At 47.1% G+C, this 14,012-nt stretch overlaps 1 protein-coding gene across 1 annotated transcript in view; it reads left to right on the top strand.

Moving 5' to 3' along the window:
* Positions 1 to 12,698, top strand: part of HADHA (hydroxyacyl-CoA dehydrogenase trifunctional multienzyme complex subunit alpha) — a 46,789-nt gene extending 34,091 nt beyond the window's left edge. Inside the window, exons 12-20 of the mRNA XM_008513055.2 lie at positions 720 to 854; positions 2,856 to 3,027; positions 5,344 to 5,430; positions 8,177 to 8,317; positions 9,015 to 9,083; positions 9,885 to 10,080; positions 11,389 to 11,503; positions 12,064 to 12,209; positions 12,298 to 12,698. Coding sequence (XP_008511277.1) covers positions 720 to 854; positions 2,856 to 3,027; positions 5,344 to 5,430; positions 8,177 to 8,317; positions 9,015 to 9,083; positions 9,885 to 10,080; positions 11,389 to 11,503; positions 12,064 to 12,209; positions 12,298 to 12,443 — 1,207 coding nt within the window. The 3' untranslated portion in view covers positions 12,444 to 12,698. The remainder of the gene's footprint in view (positions 1 to 719; positions 855 to 2,855; positions 3,028 to 5,343; positions 5,431 to 8,176; positions 8,318 to 9,014; positions 9,084 to 9,884; positions 10,081 to 11,388; positions 11,504 to 12,063; positions 12,210 to 12,297) is intronic.
* Positions 12,699 to 14,012: the final 1,314 nt, after the last annotated feature.

The raw sequence follows: 14,012 nt of genomic DNA on the forward strand, positions 1-14,012 counted from the left end.
ATGGGAATATGGCATATTGTTCCAGATCTATGGAAAACTAAAAAGAGTAATCACATATGATCTCTGGCCCTCAAAAAGCTTAGAATTTAATTGAGGAGACAAAAACAATATACGTGAAGCCATTCCAGAAGACTGTGGGGTAAGCTACATGGTCCTCACAGGTTCAAGAGGAATTCGGGGGTGGAAACAGCAGGATTGTTGGATTGATTGTTGGAGGGAGGGGCACAGTCTGGCAGCAAAGAAACCATCCAGGAGACTTTCATCTGCTCCAAGTGAGGAGTGATAAGGGCGCAGATTTCAGAAGTGAAAGATGACTGGAAAATGGTAAAATCACTAACAAATAAGTGGTTCGAAGAAGAGAGATTCGTCTTTGGGCTTATCACTGCAAGTTGGCTTTTCTTTGGAAAACAAAAATCCTTATCTTGACTTAAGCATAAACCGGTTTGTTGTGTTTTCAGTGATCTCCAAGCATGACTGAAGATCAATAGGATTCTGTCTTCTGGGGAAGACCAATTCTTTTGGACCTAATGGATTTTTGTGTTTAACTTTGAAAATCAATCATTTATTAAAGATGTATGTGTATAGATAAAAACTATTTGAAATACTCTATTGTTGTGCCTGCTTTAGTTGTTTATTGGATGATAACTTGGGCAGTCTCCCACTTTTACTAAAATGCTTAGGAGTTGTTTACCAAAAGTCATTTCATCCTTTCCTTTCAGGCACTTAGCCATTCTTGGTGCAGGGCTGATGGGAGCCGGAATTGCCCAAGTCTCTGTGGATAAGGGCCTGAAGACTATACTTAAAGATGCTACCCTAGCCGGGCTGGGCCGAGGACAGCAACAAGTGTTCAAAGGGTGAGCCTGCTCTCTGCCTCTGCCAGGAGTTAGAGTGTTTTTTGTTTTTTGCTGTCACAGGTTCCTTTTTCCTGAACATGATGAGTGCTAGATACTCCATAGTTAAGCCACCTTTCCTTTGATTTTTAGAAATGCTAATTCCTCCCTTCATTTTATTTTGTTACGGATATTATAAACCATTAACATCATTGGAATCTGTAATGCCATTTGTTTAAGGCTTTGGTATCAGACTAGAAGTTCTCATGTTTGTGAATGCTGATGGTTTCCGTTTCATTGCTGTATTGTTATGGAACACTGAAACCGCATGACTGTGTGTCCTTGTGGAGAGAACTGAGATTAGGGTGTGAGATGTGCAGAAGCTGCACGGTGCAGGTCGGACTGGGGTCAGAGCTCCTGAACCATGTGTTTCTCGAGTGGCGTTACTGCAGAGGAGCAGTCAGCTGATCTGGTTCCACCGTGTCTGAGGCTTTACCACTGTGTCTCCGCCTTGCCTCTGAGTTAATAAAGGGTGAATATTATTCTCCCTCCTGCCCGCCACCCCTGCCTCCTTCTCCCGCACACACTGCCTGTTTTGCAGAGGGGGAAATGGAGCAGCAGCCTGGCCAAGCTGGGAATGGGTTTCAGCTCAGTTCTCTGCTCCAGTGTAATAGACAAGCACTTCGACTGTCCTGTGTGTGACTTTTAGCTCAGCAAACTCTTCTTGGTTTCGTAAATGGATTATGTAGCTTAAGCAAGTTTTTACCCCTTTTCTGCAGAGAAGCTCATGTATTCCTACCAAAATGCTATCCAGGACCTGGCAGGTTTAATAATTTTGGCAGATTATTGTAAGATAGCAAGGAGTTGAAGTAAAAGATTCTGACCAAAAAACGTGTGCTAGCTGACAGCCTCGCCCTGAGACTAGCATGCAGGCGTCCCTGAGCAGCGTTTCAGCGCCACCGAAATGAGGAGCCGCTGCTCTAGAACAGCCTCCTGCCCGCACTCTCTTTCGGAGCCAGGTGTCCCACGTTTCCCTTTTTGCCTTAGAAACATCAGACTCGGGCAGGTGCCCCTCCCAGTGCTGCCGACCTGGGACACACATTTCCTGTCCTCTCAGGAATAGTGCCATTACGCATTCGAATTAGAGTCACTAATAATGTTTTCAGCTCTGACAGGCATCTTACTGCTGACTGCTGACATGATTGTCAGAAACCAGGAGGTTTGAACCCATACTTCTAAGACTGGAATACTTCTTTGAACTTATTTTGTGGCTTTAATTTTCCTTTTGGTTAAGAAAGTTAGTGAATGGAGTTTGGCTTCATTCTTCACTCAGAGGAAATCTCTAGGTCATTTATTCTGAAAGTGTGGTCAGATTAAAACCTAAGAGAGCCTATTTTCCTTGGCAATAAAAAATAATCAGTTAAATGTCTGAGTAACAGGAACCCTTTTTAGCTCTCTCTGGAAAAAAGAAACCTTGAGTTAATATTTTATGTAATCAATACAGTGTGCTACTAGGTGCTGACTGGGAAGTAGATTAAGAATATAAGAAATAATGCTTCAATCACCATTCTTCAATCACCTCTAGAAGATTACAGTTACAGAATAACAAAATGATATGTAAGCAAGTATAAATCCATGTGGTCCAGGACACATGTTGGCTCTTTTGCCTGTTGTAGGTGGAGAATTACCAGAGCTGCTCGGTTTTGCCATTCTAGCATTTGTGTTTACTCCTATAAGCAAATTTAACTTTTATGAGTGATACAGTTTATGTGAGTTGGGCATTCAGAGATATCTTGTAGTAGAAAGAATGTGGGCTGGGGGGTCAACCTGTGTTTGAATCCTAGTACCCTGGGTACCCTAGTACTAAGCTATTTGACCACGAGGCCCTCCGAGCCTCTTTGAACAACTCAGTTCCCTAACAAAATGGGGTTGGTGAAAAACACAGAGAACCGCGTCTGGCCACGGACACTCAATAAATGTTAGTTTTCTATTCTTCACCTCTGACTAGGAGTGTGTTTCTTCTAGATTGAATGATAAAGTGAAGAAGAAAGCTCTAACATCATTTGAAAGGGACTCCATTTTCAGCAACTTGACTGGGCAGCTTGATTACCAGGGTTTTGAAAAGGCCGACATGGTGATTGAAGCTGTTTTTGAGGACCTTAGTCTTAAGCACAGAGTGCTAAAGGAAGTAGAGGCGGTAAGTATGCGGCCTGTGGTACCTGAATCCTGGTGTAGTGAGTGGAGGACACAGAGGTGGGGTTTTTCAAAGGAATTATGGGAAATGCATGGTTCTTTTTATAGGACTATTCATTTCCAAACATAAGTTTTTATGTGAGCTCATGCACACTGTGCATGTTATAAAGGTCAAATCTCAGTCCTGAGGGAAGACAATCAAGCAGCTGATTAACCTGAGCACAGGGTTCCTTAGCCTTCTGTGGGGTGCAGTCACTCAGACATACAAATAACCTCATGAAGTGTAGCCAGGTGTCTTGACATTTTTGGTTGGCCACAAGCCATAACTAAACTTTTTCAGGTCTAGGCAGCAAAGGAAATAGGGGAGAAACAGTTTCTCCAGGCAGGTTTCAGATGCTCATTTTGTGTAAATGCTACTTTGGTCTTGATCCAAATGCTCTACATGGCCACGTCTGAGGTGGGATGACATGAACAAACAAGTACTTGAGGTGGGCATGTAGAGAAGGAGCCCAGAGAAGAAGAAATGGCAGTAATCCAGGCACAAGATAGAACCGGGGCCTTGACTGGCCTACAGCTAAATAAACAGAATGTGGGTTAGCAAATGGTGTACATGAAATGGCACTGACTTGGGAACACTCTAGGTGTCTTGAGTAGTGAGCTATAGTCTTAAGATATAGTCTTAAGATATAGTCTTAAGTCTTAAGAGACAAGCAGCTCTGTTTGAAAAGGATTCTGCTTGTGAGACACACATTCCAGAATCTTTTCTTTGGACAAAGTGTAATGTAGATTCAACTGAGGGAGAAAATTTGGAAGAGCTGGGTAGATTTGTATGCCATCTGTGCTAGGTGGCATTTCAGCTGAGATAACGTTCCCAGGGCTTTGAGCACACTGCTGAGCCAGTGTAGGCAGATCCTGAGGGGCAGGCACAGCCGAAGTGGAGGGAAGAGGGTTTACCAAGTGACTAGGTGATGGTATTTGCTTTGGAAGATGGGTATGGGAGTATCCCAGTGGAGAAAAGTTTGTTTAGCAATCAGGAAGCCAGTGATCAAAGGAAAGAGATAGAAGAGGGATTGGATCAGAAGTGCAGTGTGTGAACAAGTCTCTGCGGCGCTGCCGCGGGCTTCCATGAGAGCAAACGCAGAAGCTCCGGGCTCTGTGAGGCGAGGCCTGGACTGGCTCTGTCACCTCTGCTGCCTTCCATTCAGGAAAGCAAGTCACAGGATTCATGGGGAGGGGAATAGACTCGACTCTGGGTGGGAAGAGAGACAGACAGGTACAAGGAGGGAAGAATTGTTGCCAGCCGTCTTTGGAGACACTGGTTTGCTCCTCATAGAGAATTTTACCACCAGCATTAGACACCATGCCACTAAGAATGCAGCTGGAGACTGAGTTAGCTCCCGTACAGGCATGCTCACTGTCAACTCTCGTTACACTCGTGATTAACTAAAATCATGGGACCTTTATCACAAGTTTCCTGCCAAGCCAAGTCTTGTCCATCAGGTGCTTATCCAGTTCTTTTTTTCCCTTTTACAAAAGCCTTAATGCAGTACTTTACCTTTACCCCATTATAACTGATCTTATTTTACACTCAGCTTTTCAGTGTGGTGAATCTATCCTGAACCTTGATTCTCATCTCTCATGTCACCTCTGCCTATCCTAGATTTGCACAAATTTGACAGGTGTGCCTTCCATGTTTTCCATCCAAGCATCTGAATAAAAACGTAAATAACTTGTGATCATGGACAGAATACTGAGGTAGTCTCCAAGAGACTGCTCTCCAGGTTGATAAAGCTCATTTTTAATAGAGTTCATGGACTGTAGATATAATGATAGTAGTGTACCATTTCTAGTAACACCCCGTATAAAATGAGACAGGCATGCACATTATAGCTTGGCCTTATAAAGGAGAAGGGTGGCGTATCATAAGCTTTCAGACTTCAGGGCAGATCCAGACAAGAAGAGGGATTGATACCCATGCTGGATCTTGAAATGAATGAGGTTTGAGTCAAGGCCACCTTTTCATTGTTTATCTGAAGCACCTTTACTTACCCAACTGCTAGATGTAGTCTCCAGGCTAGGAGCAGGTGACCTTATTCTGGGCCCTAACTGGAAGAATGCTGAAGAGGGAAGAGAACAAGGCCAACACCCTCAACACAGATGCCCTAGATGATCGTAAATGTCAGGGCGAATGGTATCTACTGTCTGAGCAGTTCTGGGCAAGAGGGTGGGCTGGGCCTGGGTGTCACTCGTTAGCTTTACTTTGGACTCTAGTCATCTCCCAGCCCTACGTGTCGCATTCTTAAATGCTTTTCCCCTGCAGGTGATTCCAGATCACTGTGTCTTTGCCAGTAACACATCTGCTCTCCCAATCAATGAAATTTCTGCTGTCAGCAAAAGACCTGAGAAGGTAAATTCTGAACAGAGGAAAAGCCTGAAATGTTTTGCTGCTTTGGGCTCACTGATGAAGGCTTAGAACATGAGAAGGGACTGGTGTGGATTCTGAAGGGCATGGGGCTGTTGATGTATTCCCCAAAACTGGGCACAGAAAAGCTGATACCATAACCATTGTGAAATGCAGGAATAAGTGAAGTTCAAGCAAAATATACTTTTATAGGTAATTTGCATTCCTAATGGGTATTATTTTTCAGATTCAGACTATAAAACCTACCTTTATTACAATTAGGTATTGGAAGATAGGCCTAAAATAAGAAGGGCTACTCTAAAATATCACATCAGTACAGAGCAGATGCTGGGGACCGTGTAGGACTGGTTTGATTCCAACTCCAGATCCAGGAATGGAAGATCAGGGGTATGGTGGGATGGGTCCCCCTGTGGGTTCAGTTAGACCTTCTACCCAGGACATGAAGGGGGAGCGGGGTTGAAGCACTTTCAGTGGGTATTTAAAATGATGCCTGGACATTTATCTTTGGGCTCCTGCTGTCTACCAGAGTAATCAAGGGGAAGTGAACTCACTCAAGGAGAAAAAAAACACCTCACCTCTCTGGAGGATACCAGTGAGCCTCAGCTAACCAGAACCAGCCAAAAGTAGGCAGGAAATATAAAAGACCTTTAAGCAGCTGAAATTGTTATTACAAATTCCATGTACTAAAAACACAAAAACCTATTTATTCCTATCCTTTTTTTTTTTCCTTTTTCTCCCCAAAGCCCCCCAGTACATAGTTGTGTATTTTTAGTTGTGGGTCCTTCCAGTTGTGGCATGTGGGACGCCGCCTCAGCATGGCTTGATGAGTGGTGCCATGTCTGTGCCCAGGATTCAAACCGGCGAAACCCTGGGCCGCCGAAGCGGAGCGCACGAACTTAACCACTGGGCCGCGGGGCTGGCCCCTATTCCTATTCTAATAGCTTCTAACACAAGGTAATCTTGTTTTCTAGCACCCAGCACGTTAGAAGTGATGTGGGGCCTGATAGAGGCAGGTACAGTAATGGCAGGAAAAGTTCATAGGGAGAAGTGGCAGTGATAGTGTGACACTCAGGGAAGAAACAAAAACAGTATAAAGGCAGATGGACAGTCAGACCATGTCACATCACTCAAAGCTCCTCCGCAGCATTGAAAATCAGCAGAGGAGGATCTCTTGTTGTTGCTCTGATGCCAACCTCTCACTCCCCCCAGTGGACTGGAACAGGCATCACACTTTGCAGTCCTAGCGTCCAGGTGTCTTGGTGAGCTGTTATCACCTGCTTGCCTTATGTCATTCATCTAAGTGAGGCCAAAGGGGCACAAGTAGGGTGACCAATCATCTCAGTTTGCCCAGGACTGACGGCTCTCCTGGGACCCAGGACCATCAGTGCCACAACTGAAAAAGTACCAGCAGTCCAGGACAAGTTGGTCACCTTTGTCACAGCTTTCTTGGGTGATGTAAATAGATTTTGCTTGGAGTAGTGATTATAGAACTGTCAAAACTCATTGAAATGAACACGTAAGTTCTGTGCATTTTATTGTGCATATATTATACGTCAGTACTTTAAAAGGCTACTTCCTTTTATTTGGAAGTGCTAAATCTGAATCAGGTCCTGCCCTTTTAAATGTTTTAGATATAGGTTAAAGAGCAATTTGGGGATTAGAAGCAACTTTTGGATTGGTAAGTGTATGGAACATTTAAGTGACCTGTGTGTTACATATGGTAAGTACCCGGCTTTGGAGTCAGGCCCACCTGTGATGGACTCCGGCTCTGCCGTTTACTGACTGACCTGAGCTACTAATTTTAACCTCCTGATGTCTTTATTCCTCATCTAGATAATGAAACTGACCAGTTCACAGAGTAGTAATGGATTAAATGTAAGGAATAAATGACAAATGTATTAAAGAACAGTGGATAGTAAGCAGTCAATAAATGATAGATATTATTAGTTATATCTTACAACCCAAGTGGAGGGGAACAAAACTATAAATTCATGAATTAGACTTTTCTCACAATTCAGTTGTGAAGACTATCTGTTAGCTTAACGAGGTGGGTCTCAAACTTCAGCATGTATCAGAATCACCTGGATGTCTTCTGAAACACAGATCTGGGTCCTGCCCCCAAAGTTCTCATTCAGTAGGTCTGGGATGGGCCTGGGAAGCTGCAGTTCTGACATCCCCAGTGAACGCTAACACTGGTCTGGGCGCTTCACTTTGAGAATCACTAGTTTAACGAGTCTTCAGGTGCATTTGAGTGTCGAGAAATTTTATTTAAACCCAGCATCCTGGTCGTGAGACCCACCTATATAGAATCCAAATACATCTCTGATAGTCCAGGATATTAACCAATTCTTCTGCCTGTCCCACCTCCCCCTGCCCAAAAAAGTGGACCCTCTCACCAAAACCATCACATCATTAAGCGGAGCCTTCATTCATTGTTCCCTGATATATCTCATTTGTCCTTTAGCTGTGATTTCGGCACTGATTGTTGGTAGGATCAGTTATCCTTACTGAAAACCCTAGAAGCAGATGGAAGAGGAGGATTCCAGTAAGCTCTCCCTGGACATGCTGAACTTTTTATCGAAGAACCATGGAACCAAACCACTTGACTGTATCGAGCAGTATTCCCTTCTCATGACTGCCCTTCTCTCCAGTGCTTCTAGCAAAATATGAAAGCTGTTAGGTTCCCTCCTCAGCATTCTTAAGTCTCTTGGTTTTTTGTTCCCCTTGCCAGGTGATTGGCATGCACTACTTCTCCCCTGTGGACAAGATGCAGCTGCTGGAGATCATCACAACCGAGAAAACTTCTAAGGACACGACCGCTTCTGCTGTAGCAGTTGGCCTCAAGCAGGGGAAGGTCATCATTGTGGTTAAGGTAAGGAGCTCTCTAAGAGAGAAGCAGGTTTGCAAAAGTTCTATTAAGACTCCTTACACCTCCAGGCTTGTTTGTAACTCTTCTGGGGCAAATATGTCAACTTTTGATATGATCTCTCCTTGGTCGTCTACAGTATGAATAGTTGTATGGACTGTACGACTGAGTTTGGGTCAGAGTGGGGAGTGTCTGGGATGTGGCAGGTTCTCCCAGCCATTCCAGACCTTTCAGGTGACTGAAACTATATGCTGTGCTGTTTGATTCAAGCCATGCTGCCCCTGGCTGTGGCTTCCCCTGCAATTTTTTTTTTTTCTTTTTTTGGAGGAAGATTAGCCCTGAGCTAACATCTGCTGCCAATCCTCCTCTTTTTGCTGAGGAAGGCTGGCCCTGAGCTAACATCTGTGCCCATCTTCCTCTATTTTATATGTCAGACGCCTACCTCAGCATGGCTTGATAAGCGGTGCATGGGTCTGTGCCCAGGATCCAAACCTGCGAACTCTGGGCCACCAAAGCAGAGTGCATGAACTTAACTGCTACAGCACCAGGCTAGCCCCCCCTGCAATTTAATTTTAAGGATTCTGCTTGGGATTATAAATCACCTGGCACTTTGAAATGATGCCTGGGGAAGGGAGACTGCTTTCAGACTCAGGTGGTACCCACAACAGAGGGGCCAGTGAGCTCACGTTCTCTCCCTTGGCAGGATGGACCTGGCTTCTATACCACCAGGTGTCTCGCCCCCATGATGTCTGAAGTCATCAGAATTCTCCAGGTTGGTATTGCTCTCAGAATGTTTGAGGCATCTTCCACCCCTTATAGTCCTCCAAACTGGTAATGTCAAGATGAAGAACAGGCTTCCTTTTAATAGACTAACCCCTGGCTCTTCTCCAAAAAGACCCTTTCATGCCCTCCCTTTCTGCACAGTGGTGGGAAGTCATGGGCTTATGCCGCACTAAAATGGGCAGAATTTTAGCTCTGCCCTCTTAGTTTCCTCCCTGCTCCATTAGGCCAAAGGCCTCCTGACATGCTCTTCTATGCTGTTTCCCCATCCCCCTTGAGGCAGAGACCATCCAGAACAGGGCCCATGTGGTCTGACTGGTGCTGCTTCTGCTTCTGCCACACGCAGACCCCTCCAGTGGTCATACAGGTCACTCACAGGCAGGAAAGGGGGCGGCCCCTCCTCGCCAGGCACTGTCACACACAGGGATCAGAGCTTGGCAGCACTGCTCCTTGGTAATGTCTCTTCTGTCGGTCACGGGAAACAGCCCTGCCAGCCATGGAATCTCGTTATTGTTGAGATTCAGAATTGCAGACAAGAAGGAAATGAATAATTTGTTCATCTCTAAACGTCCTTAAAGTGCTATAGGTTAGCAAATGCTCAGCCTATCCCCTTGAGGCTCCCAAACGTCTTTGTGCTTCCCTGAGTGACAGTCCCAGTCCTAGGCCTGGCCAGGTGGCACCCAGAAGAAAAGTGGGCGTCGCACAAGGCTATTTCTGAGGGCCAGCAGAGGGAGCCCTTGTGGGGGCTTGGGGATGGCCGTCTCCTGAGGTCCCTGCTTTACTTCCCACTCAGGAAGGAGTTGACCCTAAGAAGCTGGATTCCCTTACCACGAGCTTTGGCTTCCCTGTGGGCGCTGCCACACTGGTGGATGAAGTTGGAGTAGATGTAGCAAGACACGTAGCAGAAGATCTGGGCAAAGCCTTTGGGGAGCGGTTTGGAGGTGGAAGCCTTGACCTGCTGAAGCAGATGGTGTCCAAGGGCTTCCTGGGTGAGTAGCCTCAAGGAAACATAACTAGCATTATTAGTTACAAAGTTTCCTGAGACCACAGAGCTACAGAAGGACCATATGGAAGAGTGCATTTCCTAAACATAGAGCCCACTGTCCTAGGGAATTTCAAAAGTGATTTCAACGTTCAGCCCTTGGCTCGGAGGAGGCCAAGGTGCAGTTTCCTTTGGTCGTCCCAAACCTGGGTCCATCTGACACCAGCCACCCCACCATGCCGCTGAACCTCAACCCCAACGAGATCAAAGCTGTGTATCTGAGGTGCACCAGTGGGGAAGTCAGTGCCACGTCTGCTCTGGCCCCTAAGGTCGGCCCCCTGGGTCTGTCTCCCAAAAAGGTGGGCAACCACATCACCAAGGCAACCAACAGGCTCAGATCGAGGTGGTACCTTCTGCCTCAGCCCCGCTCATCCAAGCCCTCAAGGAACCACCAAGAGACAGGAAGCAGAAAAACATTAAGCACAGTGGAAATAGCACCTTTGATGAGATTGTCAACATTGCCCGACAGATGCAGCACCAGTCGTTGGCCAGAGAACTCTGTGGAACCCTTGAAGAGAACTTGGGGACTGCCTAGTCTGTGGGCTGCAATGTTTATGGTTGACACCCTCATGATGGTCATAGATGACATCAACAGTGGTGCAGTGGAATGCCCAGCTAGTTAAGACCCGCTGAGGAAAATACGTCAGTAAAGGGTCACTTGACAACCAAAAAAAAAAGATTTCAGACAACCTCTTCTTAGGCTGGGCCCGTAGATTATGGACAAAAGGCAGAACTCTGGCCTTCTGAGGCCCTGCCATTGCCCAAGTTTTGCAGGATTGACAGGCATTTTCATCCTGCCCAAGGCCTCTGATACATCTGTGATACTGCAAGAGCAAGCTCTGCGTCCAGGCTTGACCATGTTGTCTGGCCACCTGTGTAGAGAAGGTAAAACCTCTAAATACAGAGTATAGGATTGAGGCCCACCAGAGAGGTGGCTTTCTGTCTTGGCAAAGCAGCTTTAGCAAAATCAGCACTAGGTCCTGGGCATCGGGCCTGGCATTGCATATCTGGACATTAAAACTCACCCACGTGGCCTTTCCCATCCACATACATAGACTCCCAAGGTCCAGGAAATACAAGATCTTTTTTCCTTCTCTGCCAGCTCTTCTGAGAAACCCTCAATTTCTAGGGCTGGCTAGATATACAAATTCAAGAATGCAGATGAGAGGCTAGAGCTACACAGCAGACTAGCAGGGAACAGAGCTCTCAGGCAGGGCTCTGAGAATCTGTAACTCCCTTTCCTTGCTTCTTTTAGGTCGCAAGTCTGGGAAGGGCTTTTACATCTACCAGGAGGGCGTGAAGAGTAAGAATTTGAATTCTGACATGGATAGTATCTTGGCAAGCCTGAAGATACCTCCTAAGTCTGAGGTGTAAGTTAACCGAGTGGCTAATAGTGTGGAAACATGTTTCTCATCAGCCTAAGCTTCTCAGCCCTTCTTCCATCTCCTTTGTTGTGATCACCATACCTGACCAGAAAGAACACTCCAGATGCTTTGTACATTTTGCCCTTCCACATGCCACCTTGTCCTCTGCCGGGCTTCAGGGTGAGAGCTGCAGCTGAGCTTTGTTTGGGAAGACCCCCGCTCCAGCCTTCCCTCTGAAGGTCCCAGAGAGCAGCTTGAGACGATCCTCCTAGGCCCCTTCACCCTCCAAACCCTTTACGATCGTGTGTAATTGACAGCTGCTGGTTCCAAGAGATACTGTCTACTCTGCCAGACCCTGTTCTAGGTGCTTAGTTTCAGGTTCATTAGGGCGAGTAGCTGTCCGCTTTTTCCAAGGGAAAGGCTGGCCTCCTGGTGGCACCCTGTCTGCAGAGTTGGTCCTTGGAGCTCGAGCAGCACCAGCCTCATTCGTGTTCTGCTTCCACGGCTCCTGCACTGTCCCTCCCCTTCTACTCCTCCTCTGCCTGAACATCTCTCCCTGTTGGCAGCTCCTCTGATGAAGACATTCAGTACCGCCTGGTGACAAGATTTGTGAATGAGGCCGTCATGTGCCTGCAGGAAGGGATCTTGGCTACGCCTGCAGAGGGAGACATCGGAGCGGTCTTTGGGCTCGGCTTCCCACCCTGTCTAGGAGGTTGGTCTTGCTGGTTGGGAAGGTAGCTGGCTTCATCCTAGAGCTCGAGTTGCTGTCTCCTTCAACAAAGTCCTGTTTCTCCACTTAGGGCCCTTCCGCTTTGTGGATCTGTACGGTGCTCAGAAGATAGTGGACCGGCTCAGGAAGTATGAGGCTGCCTATGGAAAACAGTTCACCCCGTGCCAGCTGCTAGTTGACCACGCTAACAGCCCTAACAAGAAGTTCTACCAGTGAGCAGACCCTCACACCCTGCTCGCTCGCATGCTGAGCCCAGCTGCCAACAGTGGTGGTTCTCCAGCAGAGCGGCGTCTACATTTATCAGAGTAACCAGAAGGAAAACAGACTCTGGCAGTGGGTGTGCGCCTTGATTAAAGTGCCTTTAGCTATGACCGTCTCGCCCTCCTGGTGAAGTGTTTAGCCAGTGGTGGTGAGGGCAGTTCCACGCCCAGCCAAAAAGAACAATAAAAACCAAACTCTTGTCAACCTCTCTCCCTGCCTGTACCTTTTTCTTCTGTCTTGGCCTTTCTGCTTTAAACCACTCCTTCAAGTAGCTGGAACAAAGCCCTGTGCTTTGGGGTATGAGTGTGTGGGGAGAATTCTAGGCAGCACCTTAAGAGAGAGACTGATGATAGAAAGTGGAACTTTATGAGCCTAAAGCCTTTTTTAAACCTGACTGTATTTCAGTGCTTGAGCTGGGCTTCTGCTGACAGTGGGGAGGAGGCCCTGGCTAAGCAGAGCAGTGGAAGTGTAACGGGTGTGGAGGACCAGGATACAAGAGAGACTTCTTTCCCCAAACTGCATTTCCTTGTTGCACAATTTTACCCCATTCTTTCTTGGTGTGACTCATTCACATGTGCTCCTCAGGGTGTCTGTGGGAACACTGGGGTTAAGTAGAGGAGATAACATTTTCCTGGCCAATGTGTCCTGCACGTCTTGGCAGCCCCAGAGCATGGAAGATGGACAGTGCCCGCACGATGATCAGAGACCGCATGTGGGAGCAGTACAGGAACGGCAAGTCAACCCACCACCACCTCTGCTCCGAAAGGGCTGCTCTTCCCGTCCCCCTGCCCTCTTGTGTGAAAAGTTCCTACACTCGTGTCCTGGCAGAAGCAGCACCCAGACTGGGTGCACAGCTTTGAGGCTCCTAACTGGGTCTGGCAAAAGGATCCATACCGAGCATGTGCAGAATCGTAATTGAAGTCCCATCACATGGCACCCTGAGCTTCGAGAGAGATGGCTCCTGCCTCTGCTCTGGTTGCAGGTACCTCAGCTATTCCCTGGGTGCCAGCTGTTGTAGGATTGGCAGGCAGGGCCTAGCTCTGGCCCTACTAAACACTCACAGCTGGTGGCTAGGAGACCAGACTCAAACCAAGTCATCTCTTAGTTGGGACTTTCAGATGACCAGTAGAAGGCAGAGTTCTGGTCCTCTACACTAAGGCCATTAACAGCTTCTAAATGTGGGGGTCTGAGAGAGCCTCAAGGCGAGCATTCGGCCAGTGCAGGAAGTTAAACTTGGGCCCTCCCTGGCAAATGGCATGGAGCTTAAGTCAGGTCTTTCTGCTCAGCAGCATTAGGTAGATGTGAGTTACGCTGAAACATCAGTGGGAGTTGGCAGGTTCCGGTAGGGTAGGGGCTGGTGAGGGGCTTTCGGAAGGGAATGAGGGCCAGCACTACCAGCTGCCTCTGGAACATACGAACGAGCTGCGTGCACACACCATTCCAAAGACCTTCCGCCCGGAGCATATACATTATGCCTGTCGGTCCCCATGGCCTCCAAAAGAAGAAAGGAGCTGACGCCCAGAA

This window comes from Equus przewalskii, chromosome 14 (assembly GCF_037783145.1).
Source record: "Equus przewalskii isolate Varuska chromosome 14, EquPr2, whole genome shotgun sequence".
Lineage (NCBI taxonomy): Eukaryota > Metazoa > Chordata > Mammalia > Perissodactyla > Equidae > Equus > Equus przewalskii.